The sequence below is a fragment of the Lissotriton helveticus genome, chromosome 8, assembly GCF_964261635.1.
Source record: "Lissotriton helveticus chromosome 8, aLisHel1.1, whole genome shotgun sequence".
Lineage (NCBI taxonomy): Eukaryota > Metazoa > Chordata > Amphibia > Caudata > Salamandridae > Lissotriton > Lissotriton helveticus.
The window spans coordinates 283,382,047-283,401,294 of record NC_136069.1 but is presented as its reverse complement, the minus strand read 5'-3'; the positions used below and the strand labels follow the sequence as shown (position 1 = coordinate 283,401,294).

The following is a 19,248-nucleotide window of genomic DNA, read 5'->3' as shown; positions in this document are numbered from 1 at the left end:
AAAGCACTAAGCGTTTCTCTCCGTTGTCAGGGTATACACTTACACGGGGCCTGTGATGATTCCTCTAACAATTTATCCTGCCACCTGCAAGGTTCACCAGCTGCGGTGATAGATCTAATTTTTGGACAACTTTGAAATGGAAGTTACCTCATGTTGAACGATCACAGCTGTTGTGGCATGTGTTCAGGTATACCATATCTATTCACTGTTTCAGCCAGGGTCACTTGCTGTATGCAAGTATTGTTTCCAAAAACCAAGACAGACAGGGAGTCGCCTTTATGGCCTTCACTGGACATCTCTTCTACACAAACTGATACTTTAAGCAGAATGAAAGCCATTCCTTTGCAAAAAACTGTGCCACTGACCTCGGCCAAAGAAACTTATGGTCTACAAGTCGCAAGGACTTCTGCCGAGATACATGTCCTCTTAACTACAAACTGCCCTATACATTTCTCAGAAATATTTAGTCATATCTTAAACATGTCTGATACGAGCGGTATTGTACATGTATTTAAGACCATATTTTCTGGACTGTTAGCACCTTTTGAAGCGGTCCTAGGAATATTTCCGAACATCGTGCACTCTGTGTTTGGCGGACTGCCCCTACTTTTGAGACTCGTTGCAGGGATATTATTTTTACTCCTTCTGCTGCGATATGGCAAGCCAATTCACCAGAGACACCCAGTTCTCCATGGAGACAACTCTACTGGCGATGAAGTGTTGTGAGCCCATCGTCCACATTTTGGGACTACCCCGTCTACGAGATTTAAATACCACATGGTTTCTGTCATTCAGACCAATCTGGCAAGATTGCATCTTACCTGTTCTACGCTGCCTGCTATGCGGAGAAGAATGCGTTAGACACATGTCTCACTCCCATCAGTCATGCCAACGGATGTTGATACTTTGCTTTAACAGGTAATGGACCATGCTCTGTGTTGTCCCCAGCGGCTACCAGTTCTGATGACGGCATTCATTGAGATCTCACAGACACAAATTCCAACTGCTGAGGTACGAGAGGAAACAGGCGCGCAGGTACTATCCAGTACGAACATTGCTAATGCGACCAAAGCGGACGGTGATGCTTGACATCTATGTGCGGTTAATCTCCTGAACGAGGTAATCCAACTTTCACCAACAATGGTAGACAACTTTTTGTCAACAGACATAGAAGATTTCATGTTTTCTCCAAGCCCTAACACTGACTTTTGATTTTGGCACACAGTGTTCTGAGAGACTTTGAATTTGACCTTCATTTTTCAAAACAAAGTTCTAACTTTGGAACTCATTTTTCTAGAATTAATTTTTTTCTTCCAAATTTGTATTTTTTGGCACAAGTAATCTGCTTAAAGTAGAACTATTCATGGAGAAAAATAATTATTTGAAAAACTTCCAGTGACAATATATGACCTTGTCCACATACAAACAGTTTTATGTAATCTGACAGGAAATGGTTTCAGCACATTTTCTTCTGTATTTACGAGCCATTTCTAAAATGTATCTTTTAATGATTCATTTGTTTAGCACTCAAATGTGAATATATGTTTAGAATGGAACATTGCTTAAATGCGTGCAGCACCAATGCCTCCTTTATGTGTACAACCAGTTCAAATGCATTTTTGATGTATTTCAGGTTGGTTTTCACACTTCATGTGTAGATATGTTTTAGATATGTTAAACATGTTTAGAATTTAGTAACGTCGTACATAAAGTGGAGTGGGTGTTGTGTTCGAATTTAGATTCAGAATGAATTTCCCGATTCATGCCCTTATATAGGTACAATTCGCATTGCCCTTATATAGGCATAGAAATCCAGCCCTTATTTAGACATAGCCCATGTTACCCAAATATAGGTATGGCTACTTCCATCCGTTCATCTAAGTCACAACGATTACTTGGAAAACCAGACTCTTAAGCCGTTAGGGTCTTCCCCTTGTTTGAATATTGATGTCTCCAAGAACTTATTTATTATGCATGAACATCTATTCCTATGGGGTTCATTTATGACGTTCATATGCCTGACTTTACATCAATATTGGCATTTCTAAACACCTTCAAGGTATAAATATACCTTCACTTGCTATGGCAAAGCACGGTGTGGTTTGGTGCAGTTCGACTACCTACTTGCACGACGCAGCTCGCTACAGTGAGTGCCGAAGGAAGCCAACTCTCCAGCTGACACACTGACCAGAAGCGGTCATCCTCCTGCCGAGAAATCTAGCTCTAGGGTTTCTGACTCCCCATGCGGGGTGTTGGAAAATCGAGTCCTGAGACAGAGATACCAACTTCTCTCATTCTAAGGTATGGAGCTGATTAGAACCTAGAGAAACCTTTGGCAATTCTTGGCAAAACTAAACCTATGCTAAAGACAAACACCTACTCCTTCCCTCGTACTGGACCTAGGTTATGTACACTGGGGTAGGCGTATTTTTAGAAGCAAAACCAAAGGTGTAGCTTGTTTCCGGTCCAGGGAAGGCATGGCTTGGCAGTTCGAGCTGGACTGTTCCCATGAGGCACAGGGTCAGACTGATTTGCATATGGCCATGTCTGAACTGGGGTGGCAGAGTGGGCTAAAGAATGGTGATGGATTAAACCCAGATCAGTTGACTGGGGGTGAGTGCTTGTATTGTCAACGCTCCGTCCATCATTTCCTTTGGTTTTTCTCTGTATTTTTAGAAGCACCAGTTGAGTATTTTAGCCTGTGTTATTTATGTATGTAATTTTATATAGGTCATAGCAACAGATTACTGTTTACGCTGTACGCATTATACTTTACATTCTGTCTAACGGTTGTAGCAGTTCACCTCTCTTGCATGAGAAAGAAGACTGTTCAATAAACCACTTTTTATTGAAACGCCTCTCTCTCTATTTCTGTGCAAACTCTGTAGAAACGAAGCATGCACGATTGACTGAGTTATCTATTGTTTCCACGCCTCTGAAGCTATTGTACCGGTTCTAGGGGAAACAAAGTTGTCATGTTTATGCGGTTGTAAGAAACTAATCCTTTCTTGTTTACACAAGAAAGTTTCTAGTGACCTCTGATTTAGCTGGCGCACACAATTAAGTTTAGTATACTCGATTGAGAGATACTGACCTCAGTCCTATGTCAAATCTATAGTGTATATTATTCCAATGTGCAGTGCCTATTGGAAATATAGGAACTACACTACATTTCGTGTTGCTGTCGATCAACACAGCTGTCACTCGTCAGTCTGGAAAACTCCTGAAGTCCAGACTCACCTGTGACCACGGGGATGGCGCAGGGTCTTCCTTTATTACGGATGCGAGAGGCTCTTGGCTGCTGGATGGTTGGTAGGATCTGCAGAGCCTCACAAGGGCGTCCACGGCTGCCTCAAGTCCAGGGAACCATACTTTCTCACTCATCTGCATTTTCATCCTCACGGTCCTCTGGTGTCCTTGGGAACCAGCATCGTGGCTCGTTCCTGGAGACTTGCAGGAATGAAGATCCGGGCGCTCCTTAGTACTACGCCATCTGCAGCGGCGCTTAGCTCGTCTCGTACCTTTCAGAATTTTCCTACCCGGTCTCTGTCTGTCTCGTTCTACCCGTTGGCGCCATGAAGGAAGTCTTCCCAGGAGCCTTTTTGTAGGGAGTTCATCACTTTCATGAGCACTGCGTCCACGCTGGTTTCTGTCTTGATTTCGTCTATGGTGCGAGCTCGCAGGCACGCCCATTGAGACAACATGTTAATGTATTCTTCTGTTGGCCGTTCTTGATCAGTACCTTCTTCTACCATATCTGTTGGGTGTCATTACAGAAAGTCTGCGGGGTTCTTTGTCCCCGAACGATAGACTAGTTCCATCTCATAGTGTTGAAGTTGTATCTGACAGTGCTCAATCCTTGGAGGGCGGGGCGGAGCCTCTGAACAGCAGTACTAGCGACTGATGGGTCAGTCACAACTCTGAAGGAGGCCCACTGACATACAGACGGAAGTGGTTGCAGGCGCACTTAAAAGCTTAATAGCTTGTGCCTCGCTTTCAATTTGAGAATAACGTGCTTCAGTTAGCCTGAGGGTCTTGCATGCGAAAGTGAGTGGAGCCCACCTCCCTGGCTCTGTCTCTTAAGTTAGAAGCGCCCCAAGCACAACAGGGCTGGCATCCACCAGAAGCTCTGTCATCTGTGTGGTACAGAAGTACGCCATGCTGGTCGTTCCTAGGAGTGCCATTTTGATCTTTTGAAAGGCCTCTTCTTCTGTGCCCTACCTCCAGGTAGCATCTTTCTCTATCAGAGCGTGCAGTGGTTCAGCTATTGTGGCGAGGTTCGCTATGAACTGCCCGCAGTAGGTGGCCATTCCGAGGAAACTACGGGTTTCTGATGCGGTCGTGGCAGGGTCCTGCTGTATGGCCTGTGACTTCCGGGGATCAACTCTGAATCCATCTTGGCTGAACACCTAGCCGAAGAATTCGATTGATTTTTGAAAAAACAGACATTTGTCCCAGTGGAAGATTACTCCATGTTCAGTGAGATGCTGGAGAGTGGCTCGGAGATGATGGTGATGTTCCTCTATGGATGCAGAGTGTATCAAAATATTATCACTGACGTTTAGTACTTCTTGGAATCCCGATAACACTTCTCGGATGGCCGATGAAATTCCAAAATTCAGCCTCTTGTAGTGGTTTGGTCCTAGGTGGGTTGAGAAGGTTGTGATGTACCAGCTATCCTCGGCTAGCCTCAACTGGTGGTATCCGGAGTTGAGGTCTAGCTTGAAGAACGAGCGGGACCCGTTTAAATCAGCCAGGATGTCGTTGAATGTTGGTGTCAAATGCCTTTCTCGTTTGATCGCCTGATTTAATAGGCGCATATCGATGCACAGCCTGATTTTTCCTGGCTGTTTTGGCTTCTTTGCTATTACCATGGGGGAGACCCACAGTGTAAGCCCAGTGTCTTTTTCTATGACCCCTTGCTGTGACTGTGAAGCTCTTGCTCGACAAGTGGGCTAAGATGGAAGGGTATACATTGGTGCCAGAAGGCAACTGGTATCACTGCCTTATCAATATGTAGCTTTATTGGCAGCCTCTTTATACTCCCGAGTCCTGTGAACAGTTGTGGGAAGAGTTCTAGAACCTCCGTCTGTAGGGTTCTGACCACATTGGCAAATGTGATCAGGCCGAGATCTTCTGCTGCATGGCTCCACACTAGAATATCGGCTTCTCTGTCACCACGCGTAAGGATGTGGTGATTTTGTGACTCTCTGATTTTACTTGTACTGTCATTTTCCTTTGAGGGGTCTGACTGCCATACGTGAGAATCCTAACATGCAACGGGGTCAGTGGATTCAGTCGCTTGTATTTTTGGCACCCAACACATTGACAGAGGCTCCTGTGTCGATCAGCGCGGTGACTTGTGATCTGGCAATTTCCAGAGCACATGTGGGTTGCGGGCGCAGTCTCCGCTTGAGGTCACTGGCAAAGGATATGAGGTAGCACTCGCCTTCCTCTTCTGTGGATGAGTCTTCCAGGTACTGCCTTTGCCTCGTTGACGTTTTGGGTGTTTTTGTGTTTTCGTGCTCTTCGAGCGGCATGTGCTTTACTGCCTTTGACGGTGGCCTTCATCCGCGAGTTCCTTGATTCCGTGGTCCTCCTCTGCACGCACTTGCAAAGTGGTTGGGGATTCCACACTTAGAGCACGTCCATCCCTGTGCAGGACATTCTTCCTGGGGTTGCTCTTCTTGTCCGCAGTATCCGCAGCATGACCCGTGCGTGTTCTGCCTTGTGTGCTCACTGCTGCTGCCCTTTCAGTCTTGACGGCCACCGGCTTCTCCGCCTGTTGGGTTATCGCAATGTCCATTGCTGTTGCCCTGGCGTCTGATAGGCCATACGACTGGGTCATTATGAGGATGTCTTCGAGAGTGATCCCAGGTTGCTGCAGAATAAGGGTCCAAAGGCTTTTGTTTCGGTAGCCTTGGATGACCTGGGCTCTTACCTCCTTGTTCTGGTCATCGGCCGTGCATGTGCTGGCCAACTCCCTTAGCACTTTACACCCTAAGTGGGATAGGTATGCACAGACGTGGGTCCTTTGCTCACTCTGCTACTGGAATCAAGCTAGCCTGGCTGATGAAGAGTAATATCCAGAAACCGGTCCCAGGATGCTTGTTTCTGGTCCAGGGAGGACCTGGCTTAGCAGTTCGGTCTTAACTGTTCCCATGAGGCACAGGGTCAAGGCTGATTTGCATATGGCTGGGTCTAACTGGGATGGTATGGTGAGCAAAAGAACAATGGATTTAACCCAGATCTCTTGATTGGGGTGAATGTATGATTTATTCAGCATTCCATCCATCCTTTGTTTGTGTGGCCAACCCCCTTAGCCGCGCACGGGACACGTCCATTGATTCCCCTACTCTTTGTCGCACTTGGCGAAGTTTGAAGCTTTCGTAATTGGGCCTAAGTTGCGGATCGAAATACACGTTCAGAGCCCTGACCTCCGCATTGTAATAGTTGGATGCCCCCATGTTTGGTAAGTGAGCAAATAGTTTGTATATTTCCTGCCCCGCAAACAGTAGAAACTTCTTGACTGTGCCGTCTGTTTCTCACGTTCCCGTGAAATAGTAGTCTAGTCTGCCAATCCAGATGGTCCACCATCGGGATGCAGTTGCTGGGTCTATTCATTCGCGGGGGCAGCCCGTTGATTTCGGAATGCTGTGACGTAGGTTGCACGACCTGTGGCCCGGCTTGTTGACCTGGCGGTATGTTTTGTTGTGCTGCTTGTGCCACCTGATTTGTCATGGCTGTGGATATCTGGCAATCCTGTTGTTGTTGCGACTCCCTGCTTTTATAGCTTCAGAGATGCTGATTTTGAGTGCTAATGTTTGTGTTATGTTGTCTTTTCCCTTCTCTTTAGGTGTTAACGCTTGTGCTGTGTCCTTTCTTCACCCAGGGCTTGCCCAGTAAGGGACTGGCAGGGGGCGGGCCGCACATGTACGCGTAGGGCATGCAGGCTCTCACCGGGAATCTTCCCCTTGCAGGCTGGCAGCAGTGGAGGTTCGAGGGCCAGCGGAGGTGCGGACAACTCTGCAGTACCTTTTCAGGTGAAGTGCTGTTATGCGGCCAAGACACCTTCTGCTGAGGTGCAACTCGCAGTCCCATCTGCAGGGCAACTGGGACAGCGGCGTGTGGCCAGCGGGACTGCCGGTGCTGGCGCCACTCTTCTCCGGGTCGAGCTCTTCAATCAGGGTGTCAATGGGAAGGGGTGAGGAGACTGCACTAGGAGGGTTTGGGCTGAGAGGAGCTCCCACCCTCGTCGCCAGTGTCGCGTTGCTGTGCGTCGCAGGTGCAGCCTAGATGTGGGAGCGTTATCAGACACACAGCCCCTCTCTGCTATGGGTTGGGCCGGAAGTCACGAGCGACCTCTGCCCGTTTATTTAAGCTCTCTGGCCACGCCTGGCCGGACAGTGATACATTGTGTGGGCCGGGAGTCTGAGGTCATGAATTATGCAGTATCTAGACCGCTAAACCCGTGACGGATCGCGAAGCAGGATCAGTTTCAGCACCTGCAGTAGATTCTCTCCCCACACTATGCCTGCACCCCCGATACGCTCAGTGATTGGCTCGGCGGCGAGGGCCCGGACTGCCACTTGTAGCACTCTGGTAAGGGCTTTGTGTCAGTGGCGGCCTGCAGGGACACAAGAGCAACGCAACACCATTCGGACCACTTAGAGCGCCCCTCTGGGATGCCAGGTGAGGAGTATAGCGGCTGGGTGGGTGGCCTTCTCGCCCACGATCTTTCAGATTGCTGGCTCTAGGAATAGCAGGGTGCGCTGGTGACATCAGACCTCCAGCCTTGGGACCACTACTTCTCCCTGCTGCTGGCTTCTGGGGAAGTGGTTGGGCTGGCTGGGACCCCACTACTGACTTCTACCCCTATTGTTGTGTGCCCCATGGAGGGCTGGAGCCCCTGCTGGGTGCCATTTTATCCTACCCCTGAGGTGAATTGCTGCCTGCTTTGCTTTGACTGCTGCTACCCTAGCCCAGCTTGTGGTGATTCGCTCTCCCCTACTCCTACTTTGGATAATGGTTCGCGTGTCTTCAAAGCCCTAGCTGGATCCTGGGAAGTTTGTCGGCTGCGGATCGCCCCTATTGCAAAGAGAACAATTGATGAACGGAATGCGGAACAATGTCAAACATTCACCCCTAATACAGAGATTTGTGCCTAAATCTATTGTTCTTTTGCTCATCATGCCATTCCAGTTTGGGCCCAGCAAATCAGTCTTCACCCTGCTCCCCATGAGAATAATCCAGCCCAAACTGCCAGGTCAGGTCCTCCACGGACAAGAAACAAGCATCCTGGCTCGAATTGGGGATGAATGCTTGATTTGTCGCCCTAAGTGGGAAAAGTATGCCCAAAGTGGGTCCTGTGCTCACTATACCACTGGATTCAAGCGAGCCTAGCTGATAAGGGGTGATACCCGAAAAGAGTCCCAGGGTGCTTGTTGACCTGTCCTGGCAGTCCGGGCTGGACTGTTCCTGTGGCGGGTGGTAAGGGGGAGGAACTGGGTGAAGACTGATTTGCATATTGCTGGGTCCAAACCGGGGTGGCGTGGAGAGAAAATGGCTGGGTCCAAACTGGGGTGGCATGGAGAGCAAAAGAATGATGTGTTAACTCAGATCTGTGACTGGGTGTGAATGTTTGGTTTGTTCTGCATTCCATTCATCATGTGTGTTTTTTTTTGCTTGATTGCCCATATTGCCAGTGGGGGCCCGGACTCCTGTACCATTTGTTGGGTGGTGGGGCAGGTGGTCACCCACCCGGTCTTCCTTCTGAGGGTGACCTTGGCTCTTCCCACCTACTTTGCACCCCCCTCACCACTACTACAGTAGTATCGGATCCTGAGTGAAGAACACTCCACAAGAGATGGCAGGGGCAACTGTACTGCACTGCTTACTCCACATTTGCATGGGGGACCCTTATCTGGATTAGACCTGGGTTCCCCTTCCAAATGCAGAAGTTAGTAATCGACCCGGAGGGCAGATACATGCTGGTAGATGGATAGCAAAGCTATCATCTTGCGTAAGTTTTACGCTCCAAACAACGAACAACCTTCGTTTCCGAAAAGCTTGACGCCCCTCCTGTCGGTATTGCTGCCCTATTTAAGGATAGTGGGGGAAGATTTCAATTGCGGGGCAGATTTAACATTGATTACATGTAAGGCACCACTAAGGTAGGCCCCAGGGAGCCGAGGGGCAGGATGCAATTATTTAAAAGGTGGGACATGTACTTGTGAGTTTTATGTTACCTGGTAGTGAACATTTGTTTTTCACCACAGCAAGGCCTAGCCCCAAGTGTAACATTGGAGCCGACTTGTAACATATACAAGTGTATCCTCCAATTGGGAGCAGCTAGGAAATTGTAGTTTGGTGTCTCTGGACTCACAATTTAAAAACACAACTTTTAGTGAAGTTGGTTTTTTAAATTGCAGGTCTGAAAATGTCACTTTTAGAAATTTGGTATTTTCTTACGTAACCATTCTGTGCCTACCTCTAAAATACACGACTGGGTTGGATGACAGTTCAGCTCTGTGAATTCTCTCTAGCCAGTCACACACAAAAGGAGCCAAGGTGTGCCCTGCATATCCTGATAGCCCATCACCAGGCTGAAGAGCCTTCCTGAGCTTGAATGATGGAGGAGCGGACACTTGCACTTAAATAGGGCTGTGCCTGTCCCCACACAAGGAGCAGCATACCCCCCAGAAATGTGTTCTTTGAGCCAGGGCCAGGGAGGGCAGGGTATTGTGCACTCAAAGACCTTTCTTTGAAGTCACTCTACTTCAAAGACTAAAATGGGTAATAGTACTGGACCTCTGTCACCATATACTCAGAACACTTCTGGACTGAGGACATTCTGCCAGGAAGAAGAGCTGGTGCCAGGATGGACCCTGTTGTGATGTATTCTTACCTTGGTTGGAGCTCCCATGCTCTCTGTGTTCTTTATGCTCATGCTTAGAATGTGAGGCTGACAGCACTCCAGGACTGACAGTTGCAGCTGGGTCTTGCAGGTTGTGCTACGAGTAAACCTCATCTTCTTACATGATGTTTCTTGGTCTTTCGTTGGAGTATCCATCTGCCACATTGCTGTTTGCTTTGCTGGCCTGCTGCTTCTGTCCTGAGAGTGAGAGGACTGGACTTTGCTCTCTACAGCCTTCTTTCTAAATTTTCTCCATGGGCTGGAGTTGAGCTTACCTCCTGTTGGAAGTCTTAGGGCTATCAAAGACTTCACCTGTAGCACCTGGCCTCCTTTGGTGAGAGCCCTATTTGCCAAGTGGTGCCAAATCCAGTTCCTGGGCTCTTAGAAGTGAGTTTTTGGTGCTAAAAAGAAGAACCCAACGCATCAACACTGACGATCGCTTCTAAACTGGCACCTCACTGCAATGCTGCCTGCACCGAACCTGTGGTCCCCGCTTGACACAACAACTGCGACTTACAACGCAAGCTATAACTGCGCCGCAGTGCCTCCAGCGAATCGCCACAGTGTGAGCCTCGAGCACCGTGTCACAGAAGTCTGTGACGCACTGCTCTGATGCAGTGCCTGTGGTCTAGTAGTTTGCCATCGATACTGCAGAATAGATGTCCCATGGCTTAACAAATGATCCCGCACCGTCATCGGAACCAACACCATATCGAAAGTGATACCTTACCTCCCATGCCCAAAGCCTCATCTCTGGGCACTCACTTCGTCATTGACACAGCACATTAGCAAGGAACCGAGGTATCGCACCTGCAACCGCCGCATCACCTCCCCTGCACCCGCATCGTCCCCAGGCGTCCGCAACTCCACAAATCTGTACTGCCTCCAGGAACCAATGCCTCACTTGTTTTAGTGACGCTTCACCTCTTTTGCACACCACACTCTCATTCAGCTCCGACGTGCCAAAGACCTGCATAGCAGTAAGGAACAAACTCCATGTTTCCCTCTACGACATCTCATACTCCCCTGCGTCTTGCATCGGCTTTGATTTCCAACATTTACAAGGTACTGTGCCAGGGTCTGTGTGACTCCTGACACCGGTCCTCGCTCCATCAAGGTAGGAGTCAACTTGTAGATTCTTACTGGTCGAACTTGACCAGATAGCTCCTTTGGAGTTATTGTATACTAAGCGCTAAACATTATTTAATCTTTACAAATTCATATCTTGACTTGTGTATGTTGGATTTTTGCGGTTTTAGTCTTGTTTTACTCAGATTATTATTGGCTATTTTTCTAAAATGGTGTGGAGTACTTTTGCGGTGTCTACACTGTGTGTGTTGCAAATTCTTTACATATTGCATCTTGATCAGACAGGATTTATACTTGACCGTAGAATAATCGCTAGCGGAGTCATTTCCTGGGCTTGCAGGAAACCCTCCTGTCGGACTCCCTGGCATTGCCTGTTGACATTTTTTAAGCATTTGATTCCTTGCACTGGGAGTTCTTGTATGCTACTTCACTCAGGGCTTACCTTCGCTAAATAGACTAGGATGTTATATACTCAGCTGATGGCAAGGGTTCGGACTGGGTCAGTACTATCAGATGCATGCTCAGTGGAGAGGGGCACCCGGCAGGGCTGCCCCTTGTCCCCTCTTGTTATTTGCACTGGCTCTAGAGCCCTGCGCATTGACAGTACGACAGGGTGGACAATTTAGGGGGCTGCAGTTATAGTGTGATTGCTTATATTTCATGCTGCTGTATATGCGTGGCGAGCCTTCAGATTTGGGGGGAGCAGTGGCAGCCCTGTCAGCCTTCAGGCGACTCTCTGGCCTAGATGTTAACTGATGTAAGTCCTGCGCCTACTCACTGCAACCTGGCCCAGGCCTGTGCAACTCCGTTCAGTCGAAGAGCCAGGTCTTCAGGGCCTTCCTGAAGGTGTTCAGGGAGGGGGCGCGTCTGATGTCGATCAGCAGCTTGTTCCAGGTCTTGCCCGCGATGTAGGAGAAGGCTCTTCCCCCTGTTCTGGTTCTGCGTAGGCAAGGAAATCCTATTTAGCAGGGGATGAGGTTAGCTCCTTCCTTTTTCTTCAGGGAGACGCATGGTGGAGGACCGGTTCCGCTGAGCCTCCGGAACATGATTGCCTTTGTTATCTCTTCCTCATCACGGGGACAGCAAAAGCGGTCACTCTGCTTTAAAGGGCACTGTTAAAAGGGATGCAGATGGACCTTTCTTAGCTGCACCAACGCTGGACGATACACCTGGGAACCATCTCAGTAGTCTGTCTAGATAAAAAACTCTGGATTCATGCCCAAGGTGCCTCGAAATGCCAGATATAAATTCAGTTTCACTTCCACACGGGGCGTACACTGGGCGTTCATCACCCCTCAGAGTTTACACAGAATGTTTCCTGGTTCGTAGTCGGCAGGTTCTCACTGCCTTGCGGCTGATGTGGGGTTCAATTATAAGTGCTGGACTAGCCTAGTGCTGGAGACGTACTGAATTGCAAGCTAACCATGGGGCCTCATATAGACACGTTGATTGCCCGCAGCTGTGTTTCCTGGACCTCCATGCTCAAAGTGTATCTCAGAAACGCGACAGACAGGTTTGAGGATTTGGCACTTGTTCTGGCCCGACGGCAATTGATGATGAGCTGGAAATCTGCCAATGGTCCAGACTTGTGTAGATCGGGAAAGGAGTTGTCAAGATGGGGAAGGGAGTTGTCTAGATAGGCGGATTGTCATTGGGAAGCACTTAGGAGGGAGGTAGCTAGGGAAGTGTGTGGGGTTCCGATTTTACATGCCTGGGAGGCAATTTTGTTGGCTTGCTCTAGAATAGATGCCCTGGGGCAAATTTTAGCTGAGAAGGCGGTTTCTACGGTACCCTCACCGGAAGCTGATGTGCCTCTGTTGTGCCCTGTCCGAGCGGCTGGTGCCAACATTAGTGAGGACCTGGTTGAGTGGTAATTCACTCGGTTTGCTAATGACAATGAAATGGGTGCTGCTGAACTGCCTGAGGGCCTGCCACCAGCTCTACGCCTCTGTGCCGATACAAAACGGGGAGCTGTTGGGTCAGCCGTAACTCAATGCTCTCACTTCGCCCTCTCTGCATCCTTTTTCATTTCTTTCCTCTATAAATGGCATATAAGTCGATAATCATTTCCCTGACTGTGCACACCTGCTTTTCTCGGTTTGGCAATGTAGAGCTGTTTACTTGAAAACTGGAATACGCATTTTTTTTATTGTAAAGGCTTTTGAAAAATATGACTTTCAAATTATTCTACAATGGTTATTCTGTTGAGCCAATGACTACAAGACAACAGAGGTAGGCAACTTAGAACAGAGGAGAGGTGCTCTGAGCTTACCAAACATAAGGAAACTGTACAACTTTATAGAGTGAGGTGCAAGTGCTCTCCCAGGAGCACGGCAGTGAAAATGCTCCTAAACCTAAACTAGGCCCTGAAAGCCAAGATCTCTTTGCCTGCCCCTTTGAGTGCCTCAATCTGAGTCTCTGAACTAGGCAGACAGAGAAAGATGAGGAGAAGTAAGAGAGAGAGGACAGCCACAGAAGCATAACTGTGCAGGGACAGAGAAAGTGCAGAGAGAGAGACATCTTTTAGGATGTGTAGTTTGCAGCCCATCAATTTTAATCTCAGTAAATACACCTACTGCGGAGCACCTGCTGAGATCTGTATTTGTCAAGCAGGCCAGAGATTCTGATCCCAATGAGAAGGCTCAATGGTTTAAACCACCTATTGCAGAGATTCGAGTATGACCAGCAAGTAAATAGTTCCAATCGCTGTTCCCTCCCATGAAGGCATTGATTCGGTGTATGGAGATTAGAAATAGCAGATGTGTTTACATTGGAAAAACCTTTACCTTATTCAGTATACAAATAAACACATGTTTAACTATCAGTTAAGTGTACAGCTGAAACAATTATAAGTAGTTACCTGCAGATTTGAAAACCACAAAATACAGTATGCGTTTCACTCTAGCCACATCCAAATCCACTACAACATCCACCGCAACTCTGCCCCGGTCCCCAATAACCCCCAATTGAATGCATAATCACATATCCTTTATTTTGGATATGAGGTGGAGGGCCTGTCTGTGAATGCATGTTAATCTGAGTTATGAGCATATGCTGTGTAAATGGGGGAATTCTGGTGGTCATAATTGTAAAGAACTGTTCCCCTCTTTGGTTCTGAGTACTCGAGGTGTAATTGTGGCTATTCGTAGAGTAATTCATTATGCATTATAAAATCACCCATTTGCACTGTTAAAATCAGAAATAAATGATGCATATAATTTTCAAAGAACAAATGGTAATTTAAAACAATGATATCATCTGAAACACAAACCAAATAATATAGAAAACTTAACGTTCTGCCCCTAACACATAATTATCACAGCATCACATTACTCACAGGGTTCTTGGCTAAAATGGCTACAATGCTTTTCAGCTTGCTTTTATGACAGCTGCTTATATAATCCAAAGTGGCCTTAATCACAAATGATGGGAAATGTGGAGGATTTGGTGCGGGATCCAGCTCCCTGCATTAAAAACATAACGTTTGCAAATGAAATAAAGAACTAAAATTAAATAAAACAATATATACACCTTACACACAGACACTCAATATAGTACAGTGAACATCAAGATTAATGTGTTTATCAGTGAACGTACTTAGCAATCACATCTGTTTGGAAAGTTCAAGTGAACAGCGACCATCTTTAATTTCAAACAAGGACCAACAATGTAAAACGGAGACCCCTAAAGTGACCAAGGATCAGATGTACAAAGCATTTTTCTGACCGCAAACGGCCCAAATCAAACCGTTTGCAACAGGAAAAATGCTTTTTTGAATTTGTACAAAATGTGATTCGTAACTTGTCAACGAATCGCATTTTGCATTAGCGGCAAGGTATTTGGAAGGGGCGTGTTTGGGCATCCCTTCCAAATACCCAATCGGTATGGTATGTATTACTGTTTTGCAACCATATTCCAGTCGCAAACGAGTGATACTTGACCCCCGTTTAAAACGGGTGGTAACCCATTCGAAATGGGGAAGGTGACCCATGGGTACCCCTTCCCCTTTGAGGATGTAAATAAAAATATTTTTTAAGAGAAGCCACTGGTCCAAACTGCAAACTTTCATTTTTTCTTTTTGAATGCATCCCATTTTCCTTTAAGAAAAGTGGGCTGTATTTACAAAAAAAACGAGATTAATTAATCAAAAAGCAATCATAGACATGGTGGTCTGCTGACCTCAGCAGGCCACCATCCCTGTGATAGCTACAATTCCTAATGGGTCGCAAATTGCGACCTACCTCATTAATCTGCATGAGGTAGGTCTAATTGCGAACCACTAGGAATCGCTAAGGAAACTCATAAGAGTTTCATGCATTAGGAACACCGAATTTTTAATTGCGATTCAGAGAGATTCACAAGTAGGAAATCTGTATTCCTAATGTTAGTACATTTAGCACCAAATCTCCATTATAACCCAATAGTAAAGTGATACAATGCCAAATCAAACCGTTTGCAACAGGAAAAATGCTTTTTTGAATTTGTACAAAATGTGATTCGTAACTTGTCACCGAATCGCATTTTGCATTAGCGGCAAGGTATTTGGAAGGGGCGTGTTTGGGCATCCCTTCCAAATACCCAATCGGTATGGTATGTATTACTGTTTTGCAACCATATTCCAGTCGCAAACGAGTGATACTTGACCCCCGTTTAAAACGGGTGGTAACCCATTCGAAATGGGGAAGGTGTCCCATGGGTACCCCTTCCCCTTTGAGGATGTAAATAAAAATATTTTTTAAGAGAAGCCACTGGTCCAAACTGCAAACTTTCATTTTTCTTTTTGAATGCATCCCATTTTCCTTTAAGAAAAGTGGGCTGTATTTACAAAAAAAACCAGATTAATTAATCAAAAAGCAATCATAGACATGGTGGTCTGCTGACCTCAGCAGGCCACCATCCCTGTGATAGCTACAATTCCTAATGGGTCGCAAATTGCGACCTACCTCATTAATCTGCATGAGGTAGGTCTAATTGCGAACCACTAGGAATCGCTAAGGAAACTCATAAGAGTTTCATGCATTAGGAACACCGAATTTTTTATTGCGATTCAGAGAGATTCACAAGTAGGAAATCTGTATTCCTAATGTTAGTACATTTAGCACCAAATCTCCATTATAACCCAATAGTAAAGTGATACAATGCCATTCCATATCAGAAAGCCAATTGATGAACAATTCTGTTCAAAACTGTTGCACTTTCAATATAGACGGCTGCTCCAGAGAGTGTGTAATAATTTGAAGACATGATGCAAACATAATATATCATTGAATATATAAAGGTTATTGTGCATATAAACCTTCCTGAAAGTGATAATGGCACTCAAGCAGTGTAGTCTGAAATGGTTTCTTGTAAATAAGTTGGACTATGCAGTCCATATATATCAATTTAAAGGTAGGGATATTAAAAAAGGTACTAATGCAGTTACATAATTTAAGAATTAGATCACTCATGAAATACATAGTTATTAACAATCCTGCACCTTTGTTACACCAGACATTCAAAAATATTTCACTTTGGACTTTTTTGTTTTTTTATTCTATCTTGAATGCATTTCTTTCTTACACCATGCTCCAAAACAACATGTTTTGAGATGTTTCAGGGTTTTGAATTGTTTGTTAACATACCATGCCTTGGTTCGAGTGCTGAGAAGACGCCGGACGAGTATTCTCCACCGTATCAGAAACCGAAGGGAGATTGGAGCACGCTCACCAAAGGGGGCTGCATCCCTGTTTTAAGATTCCTCTTGGCTGGTATAAGAGGCATGGCTAACTAAAGGCACACAATGGTCAGTGTCTTTTGCAGTGGCATCTAATTGGTTTGCCCTGAGGAAATTGCCTGATAAACACCAAGGCAATGAAACATGTCGGCTGTAAGTAGGGTGTGAATCGATGGGTAGTATTCACAGCCTCCCTTTTTATGTTTAAATGTATACTGTTTGCAACAAAGAAGGGGACACGAGTAAAGGTTGTTTGGTCCTGGTTGCGCAGTAGCTTATATGTTATATGTTATATGTCTAATGTCGTAAGTTTTGTCACATATAAGTTGTGTCCACTGCACCACTCACTGTCTCTTCACCTTGGGTTAAGACACGTTCCCGTTAAGGCTTGATGGCACCAATGATGATAACAGGGCCATCCTGGTGAGTACCAGCCAGGGGTCCCATTGGTGGTGCGCCCGTGAGGTGCCATCTCGCCTTCCCCACCTTTTTTTGTCATCTCGTAAAATGTTTGTGGGTCTTGTGCTGTTTCAATGTATGTAGATCAGAGCGGGGCTAATTTTATTAAGGCATCAGACTGAGACAGCTTGAAAATCTCTAAGATTAGAGACTTCCTGGTGTATCTGTGGTTTAAACAGTAATGTCTACAGATCAGTAAATGAGAACTGCCTTATAAACTAGGGCATTGGTTGTGTAATGACTTATTGAGTGGAGGGCGCCCTAGTTTTGTCTTTCCCTCTAGACTCCTTTTTGCTTTCACAACATACCATGCCTGTCTGCTTTCTTCATTTTGCTTTTCTTTTTTTTCGCTCAGTCGGCCAAGTGCCTTATTGTTATTTCAGCTCAGCCTTGCTCAGAAGATAAATGAGAAATCAAAATTGTATTTTTTTATTTCTTCATGTTGCATATTTTCCGCTATTTCCATTAGAGCTAGGAAATAGAACTAGGGGTGTAGCATCACTATCAATGTGAGTGTTCTGAAAATATCAGAATTTGAAATTTGCAGTGCTGACTCAAGCATATTTTGAGCAAAAATGTTGCTGCACCATTACAAGAACCAAACAGTGTTAGTCTTTTCTTTCATTCATCTTTGTGTTTAACTGAAAATTAATGGCGTTCAATATTACATTTTATCCTTATATATAATCACAATTTGGGAGTAACTAACACTGAACAACTTTAATGTGACATTTGCAATAGTCACTACCATCATAAGCCTCAGCAAGTACCTGTCTGTTGCAACCAACTTTGGGTGAAAACTGTTGAAGGATCAGTTGGAAAGTGCATCTCTAAAACAGTATGTATCTCATGCCAAAGTTCTTTCTAAACTCTGCGTTATAGCCATCCTGTGAGAATGTGTGAAAAAATGCGTACATTTCTATATCATACAAATGACAGAGCCCCACTCATGGAGCTCTGTGCTCCAATAATAGAACTAGGCGAACAAATTAGATTTATGACACATCAGAAAATCTGATGATTAAACAGCAGCCATGCAGCAGGGCCTTCTGAAAAAAGAGAACAACCACTAATATCTTAGAAGTTGATCTCTGAGGCCATGATGCAACTGGTCTTCTGATCTTTACACTAAGATAGATATAGATGGCCTCTAGTGTGTTGTCCCAATCTCCAGGAGTCATATAGCAGGGTATTCAGAAGAGCTTGCTTTGGTGCTCCATGTGGAAACACACCCAGCAAGTGAAGTTAACTTTGCCTCCTTCTAATAAGTGCGTATGCTAAATGTTTTAGTTAATGAAATAAACAATGTTTTTGTTCTTTGAAGCGGGACAATTGTATCTGACCAAGTGTCTTAAGAGAGATGAAGGCTGTAATTGGGGCAGGTAATTAGTTTTTTAGTTGAGAGCCAGTATGTTAGGTTTCATCTGCGCCTGGCAATATTAAGGACAGACATGATGTTCACTGATTCGGAAGTGGGCAGATGCTCAAACCCAGTAGATCTAGATACCATACTCTCCTTGCCCAATCCGGAGCCACTAAAAGGACTTATACCTGGTCCATTCTGATATTCTTGAGAACTCAGGGCTGACGTGCTATTGGCAGAAAGGCATACAGAAGTTTAGAGTTCCACTCAAGGCCGGGCAGGTCTCCAAGCGACAGATGCCTTGGAAACTGTAATGTGCAGAAGTGCGGACATTGCGCTTTTTCCACAGCGGTGAACAGACTGAGTTAAGGCTCCCCCATTCATGGAAGTGACCATGCGCCACCTACAGGTGCAACTCCCACTTCTGAGCTGCTTGGCACTGATGGCTGAACTTATCTCCACTGGCATTCAACAATCCTGCCAGGTGATTCACCTCAACAAAAACTGCAGATCTTTTGCAGTCTCCTCTGAAATCTGAACGTGGTCTGACAGTGCACCTTGATGTTGGGCTCACAGACTTCAGATCCTACTGCAGAGCCCATTTGTCACCTGGCATGCTTGATCAGCAGGAGGCCATCAGACCCAGCACCTTCAGATTCAACCTTACTGAAATCCAGGACTGAGGCTGAAAGATCAGAATCATAG

General features: G+C 45.9%; 1 protein-coding gene across 1 annotated transcript in view; it reads right to left on the bottom strand.

Moving 5' to 3' along the window:
* ATM (ATM serine/threonine kinase) overlaps positions 1 to 19,248 on the bottom strand; it is a 1,424,234-nt gene that overhangs the window by 852,085 nt on the left and 552,901 nt on the right. Inside the window, exon 28 of the mRNA XM_078657051.1 lies at positions 14,343 to 14,469. Within this exon, the coding sequence (XP_078513177.1) occupies positions 14,343 to 14,469 (127 nt within the window). The remainder of the gene's footprint in view (positions 1 to 14,342; positions 14,470 to 19,248) is intronic.